The following is a 26,587-nucleotide window of genomic DNA, read 5'->3' on the forward strand; positions in this document are numbered from 1 at the left end:
AATACAATAATTACAGAAAATACACTTTTTACATATATACATGGGATTGAGTTTAACTTTGTACTAGCGTATATTTTTAATCGGTACGGAAAATATATCTATTGTCTGGGAATATTTATTATACGTATTCTGAATTCGAGTAATTGGATTAAGAACTTTCATAGGTACATAAAAAGTCACGGTATGACGGAGAGAATTCGGAATTAAAAAGTTAAGTTTTGCGAGTAAGTCGCTTAATTTAATCTTATTATTAATTAATTTTGAAGGAAATTTAATATCAATAATTTCAAGTAAGTGGGCTAGAGATGGAAGGCCAAGCCTTATTAGTAACAATTGATAATCGTAAGCGAGATTTCGCAAGAAGAACGTACGGGACAAAACAAAAAAAAAAAAAAAAACACTAAATACACAAAGAAAAATAAATAAATAACAACAGCGAATAATTAATTTAAATTACAATCCAAAAGCCATTTATCAAGAAAAAATTTGGAAATTAAGGACCGAAACTGGGGAAATTGTGATTTCCAGTTTGACAGAGTCAACGTCGCCGGAACCGGAAGTAATGGACTTAAATCGCGTAAATCCTTCGTTTAAAGCGTGGTAGAAAACGGTTTTATCGGCGCAACAGTCCAAATAGACGCCTTCAAAGTGTTGTTAGACTCTGGCCAGATCCCGTTTGATGTTTTGGTAGTTTATATTGAAGAGTTGAAGAGGAATGACGCATTTCTGGACGCGTCCAACTAGCGACAGACAGAGACGTCGCCGGAACCGGAAGTAATGGACTTAAATCGCGTAAATCCTTCGTTTAAAGCGTGGTAGAAAACGGTTTTATCGGCGCAACAGTCCAAATAGACTCCTTCAAAGTGTTGTTAGACTCTGGCCAGATCCCGTTTGATGTTTTGGTAGTTTATATTATAGAGTTGAAGAGGAATGACGCATTTCTGGACGCGTCCAACTAGCGACAGACACTGTCTGTCGCTAGTTGGACGCGTCCAGAAATGCGTCATTCCTCTTCAACTCTATAATATAAACTACCAAAACATCAAACGGGATCTGGCCAGAGTCGAACAACACTTTGAAGGCGTCTATTTGGACTGTTGCGCCGATAAAACCGTTTTCTACCACGCTTTAAACGAAGGATTTACGCGATTTAAGTCTGTCTGTCGCTAGTTGGACGCGTCCAGAAATGCGTCATTCCTCTTCAACTCTTCAATATAAACTACCAAAACATCAAACGGGATCTGGCCAGAGTCGAACAACACTTTGAAGGCGTCTATTTGGAATGTTGCGCCGATAAAACCGTTTTCTACCACGCTTTAAACGAAGGATTCACGCGATTTAAGTCCATTACTTCCGGTTCCGAAATCACAAGGCCAATCACATACCATACGCGGACAGACTGTGCACTTTACATCTCTTGCCCTTATCAGTTCGTCGAGATGTGTGTGATATTATTACGCTCATCCGCCTTGCCACCTCGCCCTACTTCGACCTTTCTCGGTATATGGCTCTGAGCCCCCGCCATGCTGTTCCAACGTATTTTATTCACTATGCGCGATGCCTTGCTTTGAAAAATTCGTTTTTCTATAGAAGCGCCTACATTTGGAACGCCTTACCTGCACATAAAAGAGAAGCCGCCTCTCACTCTTCAGTTCCCCAGTGTTATGTATGTTGGTTGGATTAAATGGCAAGCATTTTACTATCAACTACTAACTAATATTTTATTAAATGAGATCAATGAGGTCGAAAATACGTGTTATTAAATAAGGCATTACTGACACGTCCCGTGTCCAGGAAAGGAGTGAGGTTCTCTCATTCTTACTCTAATATCTAGCTTTGCTAGGGGTTTGGTTTCAGGAGCCCTCCTGGCGCCCTCTATACGAAAGCATGCACACTAATATCTATACAGAACAATACCCTCCCCGAAAATTTTGTTTTGGTTTTGTTTAGACTTTGTCTTATACACACTAATTAGGAAATTTAAGCTAAACAGTTAAAGTTCAATTTTCAATTATAAGCGGTTAGTTAAAGTTCAATGTTCACTGCTGCGGTATCGGGCAGGCGGTCGTCTGTTTCGTGAAGGTACGATCCTCCTTGATGGCAGTTGGGCTGGTGGTGATTCTTCCGGAGTTGAGTCCAGTGGGCCTTCCTTGGTTATTGGTTCCTTCGGTGGTGGAAAGCTAAGCCGGCGCTGGATGGAGCTTTGTTTTGGACTACTCCTCGATGGAGTTATAGCGACTGTCGGTGGGATAGTTGCACTTGCTTCCTGACTACCTGGGTGAGCTACGGTAGTTTCATCATCTCGTTCCGGGGTACCAATTGGCAGGGTTTCCGCAATTTCTCCACTGATACGATTGTTGACTGGCAATACCGGAATTGTCCCGAACCTTAAGGTGGGTTCGGCAGGAGCATGAATGACTTCAGCTTCCTTATTCGGAGCTGTGCTAGGCGCTGTAAGTCTCCTCCGTAGTTGATTTCGATGCCGTCGAACTGTGCCAAGTTCAGTGTTGACTTCAAACATGGTGTTTCCAATGGGATTTACGATGGTTCCTTCGAGCCACTTTTTTTCCTTTTCCGAAGTTTCGGGCGTAAACATCATCTTGTGTGTCATACTGTTGCGGCTTGGTATTTCCGGTGGATGGTAAGTCGTAGGCTGGCATGTGATTGGGGTGAATCCGATCTAGTCTCGTAGAGATTTGTCTACCCAGCATTAGTTCTGCCGGGGATTTTCCCTATGCGTTCTCCTATAATTCAGGAGTATTCTAGCAATGCGGGTTTCCAGGGAGCCGCTTTGAAACGTTCTTAATCCCCGGTTGAGGGTATTCACCGCCTCCATCGTTTCACCGCTGATTTTCTTTAACGTTTCTTTAACTGTTCGTACTGTGCGTTCAGCTTGACCATTGCTAGCCGGGTGATACGGTGCAGTCGTGAGGTGTTGGATACCATTTTGGGTAGTGAATGCTTTAAAGGTAGTGCTCGTAAAACACGTGCCGTTATCTGTGACTAGGGTACCCATGATTCCGTATCTGGCCATGTGCTGGCGTAATTTGCGAACTACAGCTTCTGTCGAAGTTGTGGAGGTGATTTCCAATTCGATCCATTTGCTGTATGCGTCTACGATTACCAGGATAAATTTCCCTTCTATGGGGCCAGCGAAATCCATATGTACCCTGGCCCAGGGAACTCTTGGGTTTGGCCATTTCTGATATTCGGATCTTGGCATGGATGCCGCGTTTTGGCATGTTTTGCATGATTGAGCCATATGTTCTATTTGTGTGTCAATTCCTGGCCACCAGAGTTTGGTTCTGGCCACGTTTTTCATAGCGACTATGCCCTGATGGGTGCTGTGTAGTTCCGCTAGAATCTGCTGTTGACATGATAGTGGGATTATGACTCTATTTCCGCGCAATAGGACATAGTTTATGTTAGACAGTTCCATCCGCATACGATAGTATGGTGCCAAGTGGTCTGGTATCTGGTTTTTATGAATTGGCCATCCCTCCATGTGGTTCGCCACGACGCGTAGAATCGGATCTTCTTCTGTGGCTACACCGATTTGCGAGGCCGTTAAGGGACCGCGATCCATTTCCGAAAGTAGCAAGACGTACTCCATGGGCACCGGCGTGCTGATTGCAGGTGTAGGTAGTGGGAGTCTGCTAAGCGCGTCGGCGTTTCCGTTGAGTGAGCCTTTACGAAATGTGATATCATAATTGTAAGCTGATAATATCAGGGCCCAACGCTGTATGCGGGCGGCAGCCATAGGTGGAATTTGTTTTCCTGCTCCCAGCAACGTTACTAACGGTTGATGGTCTGTGAGGAGTTGGAATTTCTTACCATATAGGTAATCGCGAAATTTTGTTACTCCAAAGACGATTCCTAATGCTTCTTTTTCCAATTGCGAGTAATTTCGCTCTGCGCTAGTGAGACTCCGGGAGGCGAATACAATAGGTTGTTCAATGCCATCTTCTGTAACATGGGAGATCACGGCGCCAAGTCCTACCGGCGAAGCATCCGTAGCGAGGTGAACTTGCTTGTTGATGTCGTAGTGGACGAGTAAGCTTGATTCCTTGATGGAAGTTTTAGCGTCCGCAAAAGCTCGGCGCTGAGGTGCCAACCAAGACCATTTTACATTCTTATGTAGAACCACGTGTAGAGGTGCCAATTTTGTCGCGTTATTTGGGAGAAAACGAGTATAATAGTTTAGCAATCCCAAGAATGAGCGTAACTGCTCAACATTTGTTGGCTCTGGTGCCTCCATAATAGCTGTCATCTTCGATTCTTGGGGTGCAGGCCCTCTGCGTCGAGGTGATGTCCCAAGAAATCGACCTGGCTTTGCTAGAATTTACATTTGGCTAGTTTCAACTTTAATCCGTTTATTCTCAGGGTTGTGAGAACGTCGTTCAGGCATTGGAGGTGAGCTTTTTGCGTGCTTCCCCCCAGTAAGATATCGTCCATCGTTGTTCCATTCGGGATCTGGCCAGTCTGTCTTTTCACCTCATGAGTGTTTCTGGACGCTGTTTCCATTCCCTGAATCACTTTCAATACATCATCGAGACTGACGTTCTCGTCTTTTTCACATTCTTCGAATATTTTGCCTTGCATTTGTATATCGTTGATGCCTATGACTAATTGCTCCAGTAACCGCTCGTTTAGCTGCGCTCCGCCAAATTTGCAATGTCTCGTGAGTCTTCGTAAATCAGCCATGTAGGTAGCGATCGATTCGTTTGCGTTTCGTCGTCTGTTTGCGAAGGTAAATCTTTCCACGTACTTGCAGGGCTTGGGGTTAAAATGTTTATCCAATTTGTCCACCAAGTTATCGCAAGAAATCGTTTTGTTAAAAGAGCGAGTTCCTCGGATCCCAGAATGGTAAATAAATAAGGAGCTTTCCGATCAGCCTTCACTTCGTTTACTAAGAAGAAGGAGTGCAAACGTAATGAGAATTGTGTCCAATTTTCTCTTTTACTGTCGAAATAAGGTGGGGTTGTTCCCCTCCCCCTCGGCGCTCGCTCAGATACTTCATCGTCGGACATGCTGTGATCTTCTGATTCGCGTAATTTATTGAAATAGGGAAGCAGTAAGATTTGATTGACTTAACTTGGGTGATGGTTCACCGTTCACGTGTTGCTAAGCCTCGGTCCCGGAATACAAAAGTGTCGTTCTGACGGTTCTGTTGTGTTTCTGCGGTTCACGTGTTCCTAAGCCTCGGTCTCGGAATACAAAAGTGTTGTTCTTTTAAGGTTCCGCGGACTTGAAATCGTCGTTCTTCTTATTTTGGGCATAGCCCCCGGGCCTGGATCACGCGACTCGCAGACGCAGGCTGCTCGCGCTATAGAAGCCCGCGGCTGCCCGCCCCGCCCAAAGAATTATTTTCCTATGTTAAAGCGCGTATCGGGGACGCTACTAATTTGCATAAGTTTGCAGCAAACCAATTTTTTTGCATAAGGCCGCCATTTTCAAAAGTTTGCTTCAAAAATACTAATTTGCATAAACTCTGCAAACTTTTTCTTGCATAAGGCCAGTATTTTCAATAGTTTGCAGCCAATATACTAATTTGCATAAAATCCTTCAATTTCTCTACTATGTGATGATTTTTATTTTTTATAAAAAAACTACTTTAGCTGAAGACTTTAAATTTTACAGAATAATATCAAACCTTTCAATACACGTCTCATTAAAAATTCAAGAGATTTGAACCAGTAGATGCACTAATATTGTCAAAAACGTTGAAAAAAACTGGTCCCCTCCCATAGACGCCCATGTTAAAACCAGACGGGTTTGAAAGTTTAGACCGAACCTATGTGACGCGCCGTATTCGCGAGTTAACATGTAAAAAAAATCGTTTGGACGGGCTTCTAGAGTGGGCTATGCATAAATTTACCGAAAACTCGATGAAACTCATGGTTTTTTCAAGGAAACCTATTAAGTTATTTACGCTCATAATTTAGCGATTAATTTTATACCATAATATCGAGGGTTTCACAGGTTTCAAACCAAATTTATTTTGCATAAAAAGTATAAAACAAGAAAACTCGATGAAACTCATGGTTTTTTCAAGGAAACCTATTAAGTTATTTACGTTCATAATTTAGCGATTAATTTTATTCCGTAATATTAAGGGTTTCACAGGTTTCAAACCAAATTTGTATTTTGCATAAATATTATATAACATGCAAACTTGATGAAACTCACGGTTTTTTCAAGGAAACCTATTAAGTTATTTACGTTCATAATTTAGCGATTAATTTTATACCATAATATCAAGGGTTTCACAGGTTTCAAAGCAAATTTGTATTTTGCATAAATATTATATAACATGCAAACTTGATGAAACTCGTGGTTTTTTCAAGGAAACCCATGAAGTTATTTACGCTCATAATTTAGGGAATAGTTTTAAGCCATAATATCAAGGGTTTCATAAGTTTCAGGCCAAATTTGTATTTTGCATAAATATTATATAACATGCAAACTTGATGAAACTCATGGTTTTTTCAAGGAAACCTATTAAGATATTTACGTTCACAATTTAGCGACTAGCTTTATACCATAATATCAAAGGTTTCACAGGTTTCAAACCAAATTTGTATTTTGCATAAATTTGATATTTAAAGCAAACTTGATGAAACTCACGATTTTTTCAAGGAAACCTATTAAGTTAGTTACAACGTTATTTAAAATTTCCATTTTGAATTTATATAAACATTCCACAATTGAAATTTCTATTTTTTTAACATTAAAGTTTTTAACAGGGATTTTTGACATGCATAATGTTTAACAAGGGATGGTGGAATAAAGTATAAATGGATAAAGGGGTCTGGGAGTCTTCGACTGCCTGTTCTTAGAGCTCTCTGGTTTCGGTCTCTCCGATGGGAGCTTCGCGCACGCGCACCTTATTAACTTGGTTACGCGCATCACGTGACCACGCAAATCCCAATTCAAAAAATAGAGGGTTCTTCATGCTAGCTTAGAAAGTTAGAAGCAACGCCGCCTATATTACGTGTTCACTGCACATGCAGTGATATTTTTTAATTTTATCGGGCGTTAACTCAACTCCCCCAAAGGCGTTAATCCATCTAAAACACTTATCTTGTAGAGTTTTAGGTGTAGAGAAAGAGTAACAAGTTGGGAAAACCAAAATATTACCTCTCCGTGTCGAGAAGATTATATAAACTTAAGTATCCAATGAAAACGTCGACCTTTTTTCCCTCATCCTTTCCCGCGCTTTGCGCTTCCGCATTTCATCCTTACTCTCAACATTATCTTCCTCCATTTTACATACAAAAATCAAATACTCACAAAAAGAAGCGGCAAAAACCTGCTGGCTCTTTACAACCACTTAATTTGACTTAATATCCAATTTCCAACAACAATAATATACCGGTAGTTTAATTGACAACCTACTAGCATCGAAATTCTCATTAAGAATGGATCCCGCGGATAAAAAAGGCCAATTTTCAACTAGGTGGGCGTTATCTCATTAGATTTGAAAAATATCATTTGTCTCTTTTACCAATGCCTAACCGTTTGGATTTTTTTAAAGCAATCTTAGCATCAAAAAATAAATGTTTTATATTCTTATTAAGAATAAAACAAGAGGATAAAAAAGGTCTGTCCTCTCGTATTTTTTAAGCTTTTATCATGATTACTCTATACAACAGTAACAAGGAGTATAAACCCATTAGTGGAAGCAGTATTTTTTTTCGAAACAATTTCGCTTATGTTTATCCTCTCTAGACTTCGCTAAAAACGTATTACTCCTACGTAAAATATTAATAGACAGGCAAGGATTCATACCGTTAAAGAAGGAGCGCAATATTATCCATATTTTCATTTCATATACAGAGAAAAGAAATTATTATGTTTCTGAGAGGAGCTTCCCATTTTTGTTGTTGTTTTGAAAAATATATCGCAATGCACGGGCCTTGATAGATAAAGGAGGCAATGAATGAAATATATCACAATGCACGCGCCTTGATAGATATAGGAGGCAATGAATGAAATATATCACAATGCACGGGCCTTGAAAGATATAGGAGGCAATGAAGGAAATATATCGCATGCACGGGCCTTGGTAGATATAGGAGGCAATGATAATCTCTCTCTTTGCACGAGAGGTTTATCTTTAATAATTAAATAAATATAATTATTTTTAATTATTTTAATCTTCAATAATTAACATTAATAATAGTTAAATCGTTTAAAATAAAGTTATACCGATTATCATCTCAAACTTTGCTAATATTGACGTTTAAAGTGAAGGGTACCCATCTTGTTCGCTTTCTTCAGATTTTGGGGTATATATACGATTCGTTTCCATTATAATAGTAAGGAAAAAGCGCAATTGCGAAAACGTTTGGTGGCGATCCCACCTTAGGGAGGCTAGACGTTTCTCGTAACCCTAGCTGATCGCCGCGTATATCCTAAAACCAAACGATGACAATGGAGTAGAAGCTAATGATACAGATTGGTGTCTATGTGGAATAGACGGAAGAAGGTTGGTGGTGTTTAGAAGCCAGTATGTACAGACTGGTGTCCAAGTGGGATGGACAAAGACCAGAAGATGGTGGTGATTAGAAGCCAGTACGTACAGACTGGTGTCCAAGTGGGATGGATAAAGACCAGAAGATGGTGGTGATTAGAAGCCAGTATGTACAGACTGGTGTCCAAGTGGAATGGACGAAGACCAAAAGATGGTGGTGATTAGAAGCCAGTAAGTACAGACTGGTGTCCGTGTGGGATGGACAAAGACGAGAAGATGGTGGTGTGAGAACTCAAGTAGAGGAGCCATTTCCGTGTCTGTGAAAGCAGTTCGGAAATGGCGAACACGTTTGCTCCGATACGCAAACTGCGAACGCGGTCACGTGGGTGTGACAACGGACAGACAGACAGACAGACAGACAGACACACACACACACACACAGACACGGCCGTTACAGAACCTCTCCTGGACTACGTCACACGGAGAGGTAAAAACCATTCCCTTTACTTCAGTTTTATCTAAGAACCATAATTTACTATTAATAAAAAAATAATGATAAATGTTCCGTTAAAGCACTAAAAAATTGCAGTGCGACGCATTAAGCGTCTACCAAAAATTAAAACAACAGAAACAGACGAAGCCCGATGACGATGTGCGCGGAACTAGTTGCGCGGCTAAGAATAACCCAGAACGAGTGAAAACGGAGGAAACAAGGCGACCCAAGGGCTCGTAATAGTAGCCACATCGTACGAGTGAATAGCCCCTCTATACCTACCCTAATGAGTGGATAACCCCTCTATACCTTAAGTAACCTACTGTGATTGTTCAATCCTTTACTCCTCAATTCGAACTAGGAAACGATAAAAATGTACTGCGCACACACGACAATTTAAACGAACGTCAACAACAACAAAAAATTATTAATTATAATAAGAAATTACTAAATAATTGTTAAAAGAAGTTAAAAAAATATTCCGCAATATCTTAGCACCAAAAAAATAAACGTCTCTTCGTTTTGAAGCTTTTACAAGAATGAAAGGAAAGGAATGCTGACCCAAGCTAGTACCTTCTTTTAAAACTCTTCTCGATTTATGGAGAAACGACGTAACTTCTAGTAATAAACACCACCTTTCCAAATATAACGTCGGTATATAGTTCCTTTTGCTTTTTAAAAATCCCCCTCGATTTCTTTGAATTTTGAAATCGGGGGGGTGAGATGAAAAGCGTGAAACCCTTATTGTTGACGGGTGACAGGAATTTTAAAGGGAGTATTAAACCTTCCATTTAAATTAAGCCAATACTAAATTCCTCTCTCTCTATCTCTCTAGCTTTAAATATATGGAGCAAACGTAAACCACATTTCACAAAGCTTAACCTTACCTGTACAATTAAATGTATGCTTGCACTTACTATTATAATCCCCATCCTTTTAAAATACACGAACGAAAAATATCACCTCACCACAATTCTCTCACATTCACTCTCCCTTCAATGTCGAACGAAACGTTTTATACTGCCAAAGCAATAAAATAACCATTTCTTCGGTTAGCTCTGACTAACTATTTCTTTGGGTAACTCTGACCACATTCCAAATCGCGAAAAACTACTACGACCACCACGACCAACACCACCACCACTCCCACAGGCTCGCGGGACAAACTAATAGCCTCATCGTATATATACGATGTGGCTAAAAACAGCCGATAATCTGTAAGTGCGTTTCAATGGGAAAACGGTCAGTCGAAGACTCCCTCACCAATATATCCTCCTAGCTTAAAGGGGCTTATCAGACCATGGAACAAACGACGATCTTCCGCATAGAGCTTAGCATAGCGGGTGGGTAGAAAAGGAGAGGGGGTCGGTCAGCCCCTTTAAACTTTCTAAGAGAGCGCGCTATTTATTTCTAAATGATCTCGTGCTGTAATTGGTTAGCGGTGTCCAAAGTAAAGTACCACCATGGATAAAGAATGCGCGTGAGGAAATTAGTTTTCACGGTTCACGCTATAGGATAGGCAACTTCCTATCTCGAACGAGAGCTTATTCTGTATATACTCTGTTAAAGCATCGGTTGTCAGCACGCGCAAATCTGTAACCAAGCTTTGTGTGTGCTGGCAAGAGACGAAAAACTTCAGCAATATGACAAATTTGTGTGTTCACAAAAGACATACAGATACTAGTGTTTGTTCATTAATATTCTTACAGAGCATCCGCATTGTACTGTCATGGGTAAATCATAATCCTTTCTCCTTTAAAATCACCAATGAATGAAAAATATCACCTTAACCCAATTTATCCCTTTTCACTCTAAGTGTGTTAATTTATATGTGCAGAGTACATTCCCAATGCACAGTTATAGACAAATCATAATGCTCTCCCTTTGAAAATCATCAATCACTCTTTTCATTCTCCCTTTAAAAAGACGAACGATACTTCTTCATCATCATCATCATCTTTTTCTTCTTCTTCTTCTTCTTCTTCTTCTTCTACTACTACTACTTCTTCTTCAGACCAAGTCAAACTAATAGCCCCATCGTTAGATGTACATCAAACGATGTGGCTAAAAAAGGCAAGTTTCTAGCCCAACTCAAAAACCGAGAGTCTTAAACTAGCCCAAACTTCTTACCAAATAACTTTGGAAAGTGCCCAAAATGTAAGAATTTATAACATAAAACCTACTATTTCCAACTTTTCTTTAAAATCTAAAGAATACTTTAAATTTTTGTTGTTGGCTTATCTTATCTAGTGTACTGGCCAAATTTTCCAAACAATTTTGGTGATGTCGTGGCATAGAGAAGAGAACCTGTGACACCAATATGCGCGAGAAAGCTGCGCACAGTGAACAAAATTCTTCGGTACCTACATTCCCACGACACATTGATCACGCGCAACTATACTGATAATATCTCCTTCCTTCTTTTCTGTTATTTCAACATAGTATAATAAATTAAAATGTTCCTCCTACCATGGCAAAATAATTCTACATCAACAAGAAATTAGTGTTGCCCATTCACGTTTTCGCCGTTCTGTGTTGGTTGGCGACGAGTAGACCACTCTGAGCAATACGGAAATCCAACTATAGGCCTACTTTATTCTGCAGTACTCGCTTCAGGGTCATTAATACTTTAGTCCAGGAATGACATTTTAAGAGTTTGTTCTTTCCCCCATACCTAGTTCCAGTTTTTAAATACGGCATGAATGAATGAATGGTTTATTAGCTTTCCTATACAAAGATCCCTTTTATAACAGGGAGGAGCCATTTGAAGATGGCTCGCAAGCATGACGTAACATTAAACAAATATATATGATATTTACAAGACTGATAAACACTATTCCAAGTATACATATTTTATTCCTGTTCGTTATTATGCCATGTTCCCATTATACTTTGTTCCATTTATACTTTATTCCACCATCCCTTGTTAAACATTATGCATGTCAAAAATCCCTGTTAAAAACTTTAATGTTAAGAAAATAAAAACTTCAATTGTGGAATGTTTATATATATTCAAAATGGAAATTTTAAATAACGTTGTAACTAACTTAATAGGTTTCCTTGAAAAAATCGTGAGTTTCATCAAGTTTGCTTTAAATATCAAATTTATGCAAAATACAAATTTGGTTTGAAACCTGTGAAACCTTTGATATTATGGTATAAAACTAGTCGCTAAATTGTGAACGTAAATAACTTAATAGGTTTCCTTGAAACAACCACGAGTTTCATCGAGTTTGCTTGTTTTATACTTTTTATGCAAAATAAATTTGGTTTGAAACCTGTGAAACCCTCGATATTATGGTATAAAATTAATCGCTAAATTATGAGCGTAAATATCTTAATAGATTTCCTTGAAAAAACCATGAGTTTCATCAAGTTTGCATGTTATATAATAATTATGCAAAATACAAATTTGGCCTGAAACTTTTGAAACCCTTGATATTATGGCTTAAAACTATTCCCCAAATTATGAACGTAAATAACTCCATGGGTTTCCTTGAAAAAACCATGAGTTTCATCGAGTTTGCATGTTATATAATATTTATGCAAAATACAAATTTGGCCTGAAACTTATGAAACCCTTGATATTATGGCTTAAAACTATTCCCTAATTTATGAGAGTAAATAACTCCATGGGTTTCCTTGAAAAAACCACGAGTTTCATCGAGTTTGCTTGTTTTATACTTTTTATGCAAAATAAATTTGGTTTGAAACCTGTGAAACCCTCGATATTATGGTATAAAATTAATTGCTAAATTATGAGCGTAAATAACTTAATAGGTTTCCTTGAAAAAACCATGAGTTTCATCAAGTTTTCTTGTTTTATACTTTTTAAGCAAAATAAATTTGGTATGAAACCTGTGAAACACTTGATATTATGGTATAAAATTAATCGCTAAACTACGAGCGTAAATAACTTAATAGGTTTCCTTGAAAAAACCATGAGTTTCATCAAGTTTGCATGTTATATAATATTTATGCAAAATACAAATTTGGTTTGAAACCTGTGAAACCCTTAATATTATGGTATAAAATTAATCGCTAAATTATGAACGTAAATAACTTAATAGGTTTCCTTGAAAAAACCATGAGTTTCATCGAGTTTTCGGTAAATTTATGCAAATTAGTATTCTTGTAGCAAACTTTTGAAATTAGCGGCCTAATGCATGGGGAAGTTTGCTGGTGAATTTTATGCAAATTAGTATATTGGCTGCAAACTATTGAAATGCTGGCCTTATGCAAGAAAAAGTTTGCAGAATTTATGCAAATTAGTATTTTGGAAGCAAACTTTTGAAAATGGCGGCCCTATGCAAAAAAATTGGTTTGCTGCAAACTTATGCAAACTAGTAGCGCCCACTTTAGGGCGGAATTTTTTCAGTTTTAAAATAAAATAATTAAATTAATTAAATATAAATCGTTGAAATAATGAGGTGGTATTATATTATACCGGTTTTAGTCGCCTATTTCGCTACTTTACCCTTACAAACTGAGGTAAATAATTTTTCCAAAGCCAAGGCTTAGCTTAAAACTTCGATTAAAGCAATATTTAAGTTAATTAAAATCAAAATTAACGATTTTAGGCGCAATACGAGGACGTTCGATGCAAATGCGTTTGCCCCAGTTCTAAAATAGTCAACGGATCTGACGACAACAACAGAAAACTTTACATTGGCAATGTTATCCCTAGCAACTGGTTTGTTAGTTTGTTACATGATTTCCCCCTCCCCCCAACCCCAAGGTCTATTTTTGAAGGTTTTAGGCGAAAATTAACGAGGTTAATTCGTCACTAACTATTAATAGCAATTGCGACGGAGTAGTTTTACCCCAAGCTGTAGAAGAAGTCCGACTTAAAGCCAAAGAATTCTGCCCACGTTGTGAATGCAGATATGAGAGCAGAAACACTACAACTATCAGGGTAATTAAACTGACCCTTATTAAATTAATCAATTCATAATTAATTAATTCAAAAATTCCTGATATATAAGCCTATTATATATATACATTGCAATTGCGTTTTCAGGTTGTGGTCATTTTAATTATTTGGGTGATTTCACTTCTGGTGGTTTACATGTTGTTCTTGATGTGTTTGGAACCATTATTGAATAACCGTCGCGGTGGAATTAATTACGCCGAACACACTAATGAGGAAGTCAATATGGTCTGTATCCCCCCCCCGTGTTTTCCCCTCCCCCCAAAAAAGATAAGCAAAGAGGTACAAGCAATTGAAACTTACCTTTTTAACAGGATGAGCCTTTACCAACTGCGGCAATTAGTAGACCAGCCAGGATGGCCCAATCAGGAGTGGCAAGTGGCAATGTTCTTAACCGAGTTGGACTGCAACAAGATCGCTGGAAACGTCAAGTCCAAGAACAGAGAAGAAACATCTATGATAAACATACCATGCTCAATTAGTTCCACCATTAATTTTTACCAAAACATCTAAATTAATAATAAATTAGTTTTAATTACGTGTTTATTGTCGGCTTTGTATATTTGTTTAATTGTGAATGTATTTTAACTAATTATCATTTGTGTTAATACTTTAAAAAAACAATTGAACTAATTTAAATTAAACTATAAATATTAATATTTGTGATTCAAAATGAACTTTTTGTAAATATTGTAGTAATTTGCATAAATTAATTAATGTAAGCATGGTTTTGATACCAATAAAATTAATCACGTGATTCGAAATTAAGCCTAAAATTAACAAGTTGGGAAAACCAAAATATTACCTCTCCGTGTCAAGAAGATTATATAAACTTAAGTATCCAATGAAAACGTTATTATGTTTCTGAGTTGGGGTTTCCCATTTTTGTTGTTGTTTTGAAAAATATATCGCAATGCACGGGCCTTGATAGATATAGGAGGCAATGAATGAAATATATCACAATGCACGGGCCTTGATAGATATAGGAGGCAATGAATGAAATATATCACAATGCACGGGCCTTGATAGATATAGGAGGCAATGAAGGAAATATATCGCATGCACGGGCCTTGGTAGATATAGGAGGCAATGATAATCTCTCTCTTTGCACGAGAGGTTTATCTTTAATATTTAAATAAATATAACTATTTTTAATTATTTTAATCTTCAATAATTAACATTAATAATAGTTAAATCGTTTAAAATAAAGTTATACCTATTATCTTCTCAAACTTTGCTAATATTGACGTTTAAAGTGAAGGGTACCCCTCTTGCCCGCTTCCTTCAAATTTTGGGGTATATATACGATTCGTTTCCATTATAATAGTAAGGAAAAAGCGCAATTGCGAAAACCTTTGGTGGCGATCCCACCTTAGGGAGGCTAGACGTTTCTCGTAACCCTAGCTGATCGCCGCCTATATCCTAAAACCAAACGATGATAATGAAGTAGAAGCCAATGATACAGATTGGTGTCTATGTGGAATAGACGGAAGACCAGTGGATGGTGGTGTTAGAAGGCAGTGTAAGTGCAGACGGGTGTCAATGTGGGATTGACAAAGAACAGAAGATGGTGGTGATTAGAAGCCAGTATGTACAGACTGCTGTCCACGTGGAATGGACGAAGACCAGAAGATGGTGGTGATTAGAAGCCAGTAAGAACAGACTAGTGTCCGTGTGGGATGGACAAAGACCAGAAGATGGTGGTGTGAGAACTCAAGTAGAGGAGCCATTTCCGTCACTGTGAAAGCAGTTCGGAAATGGCGAACACGTTTGCTCCGATACGCAAACTGCGAACGCGGTCACGTGGGTGTAACAACGGACAGACAGACAGACACACACACAGACACGGCCGTTACAGAACCTCTCCTGGACTACGTCACACGGAGAGGTAAAAAAATAGACTGCTTTTTAACTTTTCCGTATTAATTTTGAATTGAGAAACAAGATTATCTTAAATATTAAAATAAATATAATTAATATTTAGTATTTTCTTCGTTAGTTGTTCGCCTTATTGAGCGTTACATCGTTTTAAAAAAGAATAATTAAACAACCTTGAGAGACTTGACTATTATTGACGTTTGAAATGAAGCATCCTCCTGTTGCTTCGCCTTGCTCAAATAGGTAGTATATAAAGGATTCGAATCGCAGTTGTAGATAAGAACATCGCAATTGCGTGAACCTTGGTGGAAGACCCCTCCATTGGAAGGCTAGACGTTTCTCGTAACCCTGGCCGATCGCCGCGTATGTCTTAACTTTAAGGATGATGATGGAGTAGAAGCCAGGTGTGCAGACTGGTGTCCATGTGGGATGGACAAAAACAAAGACCAGAAGATGGTGGTGTTAGAAGCCAGGTGTACAGACTGGTGTCCATGTGGGAGGACAAAAACAAAGACCAGAAGATGGTGGTGTTAGAAGCTAGGTGTACAGACTGGTGTCCATGTGGGATGGACAAAAACAAATACCAGTGGATGGTGGTGTTAGAAGCCAGGTGTACAGACTGGTGTCCATGTGGAAGGACAAAAACAAAGACCAGATGATGGTGGTGTTAGAAGCCAGTGTATACAGACTGGTGTCTATGTGGGATGGACAAAAACAAAGACCAGAAGATGGTGGTGTTAGAAGCCAGTGTATACAGACTGGTGTCCATGTGGGATGGACAAAAACAAAGACCAGAAGATGGTGGTGTTAGAAGCCAGGTGTACAGACTGGTGTCCATGTGGGATGGACAAAAACAAAGACCAGTAGATGGTGGTGTTAGAAGCCAGGTGTACAGACTGGTGTCCATGTGGGAGGACAAAAACAAAGCCCAGAAGATGGTGGTGTTAGAAGCTAGGTGTACAGACTGGTGTCCATGTGGGATGGACAAAAACAAAGACCAGAAGATGGTGATGTTAGAAGCTAGGTGTACAGACTGGTGTCCATGTGGAATGGACAAAAGAAAGACCAGTGGATGGTGGTGTTAGAAGCCAGGTGTACAGACTGGTGTCCATGTGGGAGGACAAAAACAAAGACCAGAAGATGGTGGTGTTAGAAGCCAGGTGTACAGACTGGTGTCCATGTGGGAGGACAAAAACAAAGACCAGAAGATGGTGGTGTTAGAAGCTAGGTGTACAGACTGGTGTCCATGTGGGATGGACAAAAACAAAGACCAGTGGATGGTGGTGTTAGAAGCCAGGTGTACAGACTGGTGTCCATGTGGGATGGACAAAAACAAAGACCAGAAGATGGTGGTGTTAGAAGCCAGGTGTACAGACTGGTGTCCATGTCGAATGGACAAAGAGTAGAAGATGGTGGTGTTTAGAAGCCAGTAAGTACAGACTGGTGTCCATGTGGAATGGGCGAAAGACTAGAAGATGGTGGTGTTTAGAAGTCAGTAAGTTCAGAATGGTGTCCATGTGGGGTGGGCAAATGAACAGAGTTGTTAGACAGGCAATGGAGTAATAGCCTGTAAGTGGAATACAATTTCCGGGACTGTAAATGCGGTCTGGAAATTGAATACACGTTTGCTCCGATTTGGAAACTGCGAACGCGGTCACGTGGGTGTAACAACGGACAGACAGACACACAGACACGTCGAAATTAGAACCTCTCCGTGACATACGTCACTCGGAGAGGTAATAACAACGGACAGACAGACAGACAGACACACAGACAGACAGACACACAGACACGTCGAAATTAGAACCTCTCCGTGACATACGTCACTCGGAGAGGTAAAAACAATTAATCCTATTATTCTGTCTAAATAACCTAATCGAGCTATACCGAGGTTGTAACGATCAGAACCGTGCCACATACCCTTTTCTTTCGTGTCAGTGCCCCTTTTGTTTTTCATCCCGTTGTAAACTTTTATTACCATGCTAAAAGCCCCTTTTCGATAGAAACCTCTTCGCTCTTCTACTGACCTTCGCTCGATGTATCCCCTATGTTGTTATAAGCCTATATTGCGAGTTTTATTGTTTCTTATTTTGTATTGGGGAAGGAGTTCGCTCTTGGATGCCGATCCACGTAGTCGCGCTCTCCTTTCTCCGTTTTTGGTTTATATTGATTAAACGTATTTTTCCATATTATTTTTGCCTCTTCATTTAAACTTTTTCATAATGTCCCGGACTTGGGCTGTCACCCCCATACGGGCCATTACAAGGTAATTAAAATTTTGCAAACTTCTTGGGACTGCGGACTTCAGCTGAACAAACAAACTGACCCCTTATCCGGGCCCGCGTTCTTGGTTTATACCATCGAGACGCCGGCGATTGCGTCATCTACTGGACTCTGGCTTCATATACATAGTTTTCAGACAAGGAGGGTTGATACCCATTTACACCAGGAGGGGAGGCTACTCGGCAGACAAAGTGCAGTACTAAGGCTACGTTCAGTAACTGCTAGCGTACGCAGCGCTGCGCGCATCGGAGACCGATTTTTTTACTGTACGGTTTTTCGCACTTCCGGTTTCTACGTCACGCTACGCATCGATGGGACACCGATCGCAGCGGCTGGAAGAGCAGGTTTTTTCGATGCGAATCGGATTTATGACGTCATTAATTGAAGTTTAACATGGCGAGCAATCCAGTCCAAAGCCACTAGCGAAACAATAACACATTAAGGTTAATTCCGTTTCATCATCATAGATACTTCATTTAATAACAAAAATAACAGTTTTCGATTCAATCTAAGATCTCTAGCAGACGCCATCATGGAAACCATCATCAAACGCAAAAAAATCGTTCAGTGACGTCTGACGTCACTCTGACGTAGCGTTCGGAAAAGTACACATCGGTAACGGCTTTTTCCGATTTCCAGTTACTGAACGTAGCCTAAGTAGCCTCGCCTCCTGCTCTAGATGTTATTAATCCTCCTAGTCTGAAAACTATGAATAGAAGTCTGGGAAATAGCACACTTCCTCTGGTCCAAAACCAGTTTATTAATTGCTTGGACTAGTTTTTTAATTCAATAAGTGCATGGGTGAGGTTCTCTATATACATGTATTTCTTAACCAATAATTAATCCTCAGCACTGTATTCTTGCTATGTCAAGACGACGGCCCGAGGAAAGCCTCTTGGCTAATCCCACTTGGCCCAGATATCTCTAATAAATAAAAAAAAAGTGCATGGGGTTACTGGTCCTCGGGACCAGTTTATTAATTGAAAATCTATAGGAGAACAAAGGCTGGGACCACTTGGGAGACCAGTTTATTATTTCGGACGCTAGGTGGGGTCACTGGTCCCAATGACTAGTTTAAAAAGTATCCTTATTTCCCAGACTGATGAATAGCCCTTTTAGCGAAATTGAACTAATCTGGGCACAAAAGTCTCTCGCTAGGTGTATGAAATTGCTCCTAATGTCTGTCTAATAATAATCCGTTTTAAATAATTACCTCTCCGTGTGACGTAGTCCAGGAGAGGTTCTGTAACGGCCGTGTCTGTCTGTGTGCGTGTGTGTGTCTGTCTGTCCGTTGTTATACCCACGTGACCGCGTTCGCAGTTTGCGTATCGGAGCAAACGTGTTCCCAATTTCCGGACCGCATTGACAGTTCACAGAAATTTGGAAAATTGTATTTCTCTCCGTTGGCTACTCTATACTTCAGTTCTCACACCACCATGTTTAGTCTTCGTCCATCCCATATGAACACCAGTCTGGTAATTTTCTGGCTTCCACCACCACCATCTTCTATTCTTTGTCAATCCCACATTGACACCAGTCTGCACTTACACTGGCTTCTAACACCACCATCTACTGGTCTTCCGTCTATTCCACATAGACACCAATCTGTCTCATTGGCTTCTACTCCATTATCATCGTTTGGTTTTAGGATATACGCGGCGATCAGCTAGGGTTACGAGAAACGTCTAGCCTCCCTAAGGTGAGATCGGCCACCAAAGGTTTTCGCAATTGCGCTTTTTCCTTACTATTATAATGGAAACGAATCGTATATATACCCCAAAATTTGAAGAAAGTGGGCAAGAGGGGTACCCTTCACTTTAAACGTCAATATTAGCAAAGTTTGAGATGATAATAGATATAACGTTATTTTAAACGATTTAACTATTATTAATGTTAATTATTGAAGATTAAAATAATTAAAAATAATTATATTATATATAAAGAGAGAGATTATCATCACCTCCTATATCTGCCAAGGCCCGTGCATGCGATATATTTCATTCATTGCCTACTATATCTATCAAGGCCCGTGCATTGCGATATATTTTTCAAAACAACAACCAAAATGGGAAGCTTCTCTCAGAAACATAATAATTTCTTTTCTCTGTATATGAAATGAAAATATGGATAATATTGTGCTCCTTCTTTAATGGTATCAATCCTTGCCTGTCTATTAATATTTCACGTAGTAGTAATACGTTTTTAGCGAAGTCTAGAGAGGATAAACATAAGCGAGATTGTTTCGGAAAAAAAATACTGCTTCCACTAATGGGTTTACACTCCTTGTTACTCTTGTTGTCTGTGTGTGTCCGTCCATTGTTACACTAGTGCGTCGCGTTAGCAGTTAGCCTTGTGTTGATGTGTTAAGAAATCATACAGAACCTTTATATTCCCTTTTTCCATAATATAAAGTGAATATGTGGAAGTATTTTTCGTAATTATGATGCATTTAGTAATTTTGTAGCTTTAAAGCTCTATTTCATTTTGATATTCCAAAGATTTTTTTTAATATTGTTATTTGAAATGCCTGTTTATATATTGCGTAAGCTATACTACATCTGTATATAGAATAATCCTTGGTTTAGTGATTTCATGAAGAAAACTAAGACCTAGACTCCGGCGCGTATAACAAGTATAATCCGCAATAGGCTTAGTGAAACAAAGGGTAAATAATTGAGGCCTGAGGTGAAGTAAACTTTTGGCCTTGATTTTTACCTCTCCGTGTGACGTAGTCCAGGAGAGGTTCTGTAACGGCCGTGTCTGTCTGTGTGTCTGTCTGTCTGTCCGTTGTTACACCCACGTGACCGCGTTCGCAGTTTGCGTATCGGAGCAAACGTGTTCGCCATTTCCGAACTGCTTTCACAGTGACGGAAATGGCTCCTCTACTTGAGTTCTCACACCACCATCTTCTGGTCTTTGTCCATCCCACACGGACACTAGTGTTATTAAGACGTTTCGCGGTCAATAACTACAGGACTAACTTCAGTTAAAGATATAGAATTTATTACTGCAACAGGTAAAATCCAGAATGCAACCGTTAGGGTCAAAAACATTTGAAAAACTAAAGTACACGTTCGTTATATTCTCGAGAAATACTATCGCGCACGCATATAAAACTAACGGTTAATTCTGCGCGTGATAGTAGCCAACAATCGGCTATCCTACAATTTTAACCTCCTGGTTAGTTACAGTTTTCGAAAAGTAGTTAACAAATTAAATTCTCTTAATACACTAAACAAAATTTAAAAGTGAAATTTGTAAGCGGTCTGGCATCCTTTTTGTCGATGCGATCGTCGTAGAATAGGCTTTTCCTCATCCGTTTCGGTGGTCGTGATAGATGTGGATGGTTCGTCATTTATTGTGTTAACGGGCGAAGTACAGTAATCATCTTCATTCGCGGATGAATCTCCCTCGCCGTCTTCCGGTATAATGTACCGTTTTAATTTATCGACTGAAGTTACATTTCTATAAGCTTTTTGTGTTCGTTGAATTTCTGGCAAATCTTCAATAAGGTAGCGATCGTAGTTCAATTTCTTTGTCACGACGTAAGGTCCTCTATACTTTGGACAGGTTTTCCGGGGGTCTCCAGTTGACGTTGGATCCTTTTTCACCAAAACCATATCCCCAGGTTCAAAGTTGGGAGCCTCTGCTCGCTTAACATTGTAGCGCAGTCTTTGTTTCTGTTGATCGACTCTAATTTTTCGTATGGCTTCGGTGCGTTTCGCCATAATTTCGGTGTTGAATGTTTCTCGTACGGCTGGTGTAACAATGTCGCCTGCGGGGCTGTTCGATTGATAATTAAAGAGAAGCGAAAATGGTGTTGATTCGGTCGCTTTATGAACAGTATTGTTAATGCCCCATTGAACGTAGATCAGTTGTTGATCCCAGTCTTTTTCGTCATTTCGCTGGCAAAGACTAGCGATAGCTGGTGTGATGGTTCTGTTGAAGCGCTCGACTTGACCATTACCTCTTGGGGTAGCTGTAGCATTCTTAATGTGAACAATGTTAGCCGACTTGCATACGTTTTCGAAGGTTCGGCCGGTGTATGATGTTCCCTGATCGGTGATAACACGCGTCGGAGCTCCAAAAATTCCAATTATTTCTTCCAAAAATTTGGATGCGGGAGTCATTCCAGCGTCACGTACAGCACGAAGTAACGTAAACTTTGTAAAACCGTCTACCACAACAATGAGATACGAGTTTCCTCTTACGCTTTTAATGAAAGGGCCCAAATGGTCCATGTGTATTGTGTGGAACGGTATACCGACTTTGTCAATAGAATGAAGCAGTCCTGGTGTTTTCCCACCGGGCTGTTTCCTATACAGACATTCGAGACACGACGAGATGTATCTTCGAATGTATCGTCTCATTCTTGGAAACCAGTAATCTTCGGCTACCTTAGCGCAAGTTTTGTCTACGGCGAAATGTCCCATGTTATCATGGCATTTTCTGACAATTTGCCAACGTACTCGAGCAGGTACGACCCACGTCAATTTTGTTTCTTTGGTTTTCGGATTGACTATTCGTTTAAATATTCGACCTTCCACGGCAACAAATTCTTTGCGCACGCGTTCATCGTCTTTTGTGATATTTGTTTTCTTCGTCAATTGTTCTTTGATTGTTCTAATCTTGGGATCTTGAAGTTGGGCGGTTATAAGCCAATCTTCAAATGATAGTTCAGTGTGGAAAATTTGAAGTCCATTCGCTGCTTCAGTTTCTTCAGCTTCTTCCAATGGTGCTCGACTTAGAGCATCCACATGAGCCATTCTCAGCCCCGGACGGTGTTCAAATTCAGGAGTGAAATCTTGTATCTTGAGCCACCATCTGCCGATGCGCGGAACTAAGTTTTTCTTCGATAAAGCATTGCGCATCGAATTGCAGTCCGTGACGATTTTGAATGATTTTCCAAGTAGGTACGGACGAAATTTTTCAAGTGACCATACTACAGCGAGTGTTTCCAATTCATAAGAGTGGTACTTGCGTTCTTCGGCAGTTGTTGCTCGGCTTGCGTAGTGAATAGGGTGAAGTCCTCTTCTGAGGGCGTGGGTTCGAATCCCACTTCTGATATGTTATTAAGACGTTTCGCGGTCAATAACTACAGGACTAACTTCAGTTAAAGATATAGAATTTATTACTGCAACAGGTAAAATCCAGAATGCAACCGTTAGGGTCAAAAACATTTGAAAAACTAAAGTACACGTTCGTTATATTCTCGAGAAATACTATCGCGCGCGCATATAAAACTAACGGTTAATTCTGCGCGTGATAGTATCCAACAATAGTCTGTTCTTACTGGCTTCTAATCACCACCATCTTCTGGTCTTCGTCCATTCCACGTGGACAGCAGTCTGTACATACTGGCTTCTAATCACCACCATCTTCTGTTCTTTGTCAATCCCACATTGACACCCGTCTGCACTTACACTGGCTTCTAACACCACCATCCACTGGTCTTCCGTCTATTCCACATAGACACCAATCTGTATCATTGGCTTCTACTCCATTATCATCGTTTGGTTTTAGGATGTACGCGGCGATCAGCTAGGGTTACGAGAAACGTCTAGCCTCCCTAAGGTGGGATCGACCACCGAAGGTTTTCGCAATTGCGCTTTTTCCTTACTATTATAATGGAAACGAATCGTATATATACCCCAAAATTTGAAGGAAGCGGGCAAGAGGGGTACCCTTCACTTTAAACGTCAATATTAGCTAAGTTTGAGAAGATAATAGGTATAACTTTATTTTAAACGATTTAACTATTATTAATGTTAATTATTGAAGATTAAAATAATTAAAAATAGTTATATTTATTTAAATATTAAAGATAAACCTCTCGTGCAAAGAGAGATTATCATTGCCTCCTATATCTACCAAGGCCCGTGCATGCGATATATTTCCTTCATTGCCTCCTATATCTATCAAGGCCCGTGCATTGTGATATATTTCATTCATTGCCTCCTATATCTATCAAGGCACGTGCATTGTGATATATTTCATTCATTGCCTCCAATATCTATCAAGGCCCGTGCATTGTGATATATTTCATTCATTGCCTCCTATATCTATCAAGGCACGTGCATTGTGATATATTTCATTCATTGCCTCCTATATCTATCAAGGCCCGTGCATTGCGATATATTTTTCAAAACAAAAACAAAAATGGGAAACCCCAACTCAGAAACATAATAATTTCTTTTCTCTGTATATGAAATGAAAATATGGATAATATTGCGCTCCTTTAATGGTATGAATCCTTGCCTGTTTATTAATATTTTACGTAGGAGTAATACGTTTTTAGCGAAGTTTAGAGAGGATAAACATAAGCGAGATTGTTTCGGAAAAAAAATACTGCTTCCACTAATGGGTTTATACTCCTTGTTACTGTTGTATAGAGTAATCATGATAAAAGCTTAAAAAATTACGAGAGGACAGACCTTTTTTATCCTCTTGTTCTATTCTTAATAAGAATATAAAACATTTATTTTGTATCAAAAAATATTTTTTGGTGCTAAGATTGCTTTAAAAAAATCCAAACGGTTAGGCGTTGGTAAAAAAGAGAAATGATATTTTTCAAATCTAATGAGATAACGCCCACCTAGTTGAAAATTGCCCTTTTTTATCCGCGGGAGCCATTCTTAATGAGAATTTCGATGCTAGTAGGTTGTCAATTAAACTACCGGTATATTATTGTTGTTGGAAATTGGATATTAAGTCAAATTAGGTGGTTGTAAAGAGCCAGCAGGTTTTTGCCACTTCTTTTTGTGAGTATTTGATTTTTGTATGTAAAATGGAGGAAGATAATGTTGAGAGTAAGGATGAAATGCGGAAGCGCAAAGCGCGGGAAAGGATGAGGGCAAAAAGGTCGACGTTTTCATTGGATACTTAAGGTTATATAATCTTCTCGACACGGAGAGGTAATATTTTGGTTTTCCCAACTTGTTTGTCTTTGTGTGTCTGTTCGTTGTTACAGTAGTGCGCCGCGTTAACAGTTCACTTTGTTTTGATGTGTTAATATTCACTTTTTCCATAATATAAAGTGAATATGTGGAAATCTTTTTCGTAATTATGATGCATTTAGTACTTTTGTAGCTTTAAAGCTCTGTTTCATTTTGATATCCCAAGAATATTTTTATATCATTATTTGAAATGGATGTTTATATATTACTTAAGCTATACTACATCTGTTTATAGCATAATCCTTTCGTTATTGATAACGAGAAGAACGCTACCATTTCGATCATTTGAAATGTGATTTGTCAATAGGCCTAGTGAACCAAAAAGTAAACGCTTGGGTTTGGTTTTCGTTTCTGTAATGCAGAGACATCAACGGTTCAGAGTGAGCCGAAAGTTAAATACACTTTTAAATATTCAGGCTTAGGTTTTATAATTGAATAGAGCATCATGGTGAAAATCTAGGCCGCGTTCAGCAGAGCTCAGCGCTGTTAGAAGTGTCATGTTTACACTGCAACCCTGTTGTGAATCTGGTTTTGAACATAGAGGGTATACAGTTGAGGAGTAGAAAATTTGGGCCTCTACAAACACGTAAAAGTAATATTCCTCCAAAGTTTTATCTCTTTATTTCTCGTTTTTCCCCCATCGGATGATTTTAATGTGTGCAAGTATATTCTTATTGGATGTAAAATGTCGTCTGATTTACAGTATAATCGCTATGCTTTGTATACCTCTTTAATATTTCATAAAATGAACTTCAGTATTTGTTCTTAAAAAAAGAAACATTTCCATATCTGGGTAAATAAGTTTGTAAGTAGGCCTCCTCTTGACTCGGAGAGGTAATATTTTGGTTTTCCCAACTTGTTCCTTACTATTATAATGGAAACGAATCGTATATATACCCCAAAATTTGAAGAAAGCGGGCAAGAGGGGTACCCTTCACTTTAAACGTCAATATTAGCAAAGTTTCGAAAGATAATAGGAACAACTTTATTTTAAACGATTTAACTATTTTTAAAGTTATTTACTGGCGATAGGTTGAAGGATTAGTGTCGAAATGACTATGAACTTCCTATCACGCCCTTTGACCCCCGCGATGTGCGAAAACTCGTTTCCAAAAATTGCGCTTTCTACAGCGAGCATGGATGTGCTTGGAATTCCTTTCAGTAGTTTCCCGTATCGCTTCTCATTTGATTTTTCCTGGATATGGAAATAGATCACCAACCACATTATAGTTATAATTGTGACATAAATTTATAAAATGTGATCCATAAGTAAGACACAAACTATACTTCGTAATGCTAGAGACTTACTGAGAGCTAGTTCGAGAACAACAAGCGAAAATTTACTACACTCGGTGTCCATCTTCTTATTTAGTGTGCACTAAATCTTTCCCAGCGTCACTCTATGAGAATCTGAGTTTCACTTACGTCACTTCATGACAAGCTCTCAGTAAAGGCGTTAGATAAGTGGCAATAAGTCGCAAGATGACTTGGTCCAATTAGCTTGCTGAACTTAGTAACCAGTGACAAACTTATGGAACACATCTTATGAACTTGTGTTGTGACGAAGACTC

The 26,587-nt window shown here is 39.2% G+C and overlaps 1 protein-coding gene across 2 annotated transcripts in view; it reads left to right on the forward strand.

Annotated features, from left to right (window-relative positions):
• The window catches only part of LOC149612701 (uncharacterized protein CG1161-like), a 55,412-nt gene extending 40,749 nt beyond the window's left edge, over positions 1-14,663 (forward strand). Inside the window, exons 1-5 of one of the 2 annotated variants that reach the window (XM_089858331.1) lie at positions 13,301-13,460; positions 13,550-13,662; positions 13,770-13,884; positions 13,990-14,127; positions 14,214-14,663. In XM_089858331.1, the coding sequence (XP_089714457.1) occupies positions 13,395-13,460; positions 13,550-13,662; positions 13,770-13,884; positions 13,990-14,127; positions 14,214-14,381 (600 nt within the window). In that variant the 5' untranslated portion in view covers positions 13,301-13,394 and the 3' untranslated portion in view covers positions 14,382-14,663. Of the gene's footprint in view, positions 1-13,300; positions 13,461-13,549; positions 13,663-13,769; positions 13,885-13,989; positions 14,128-14,213 lie in introns of those variants that run through there. The other variant, XM_089858332.1, reaches the window with a different exon arrangement.
• The last annotated feature ends 11,924 nt before the right edge of the window (positions 14,664-26,587 follow it).

The sequence above is a fragment of the Phalangium opilio genome, unplaced genomic scaffold, assembly GCF_054372755.1.
Source record: "Phalangium opilio isolate 3A_F unplaced genomic scaffold, DU_Popi_V2 ptg000232l_1, whole genome shotgun sequence".
NCBI lineage: Eukaryota > Metazoa > Arthropoda > Arachnida > Opiliones > Phalangiidae > Phalangium > Phalangium opilio.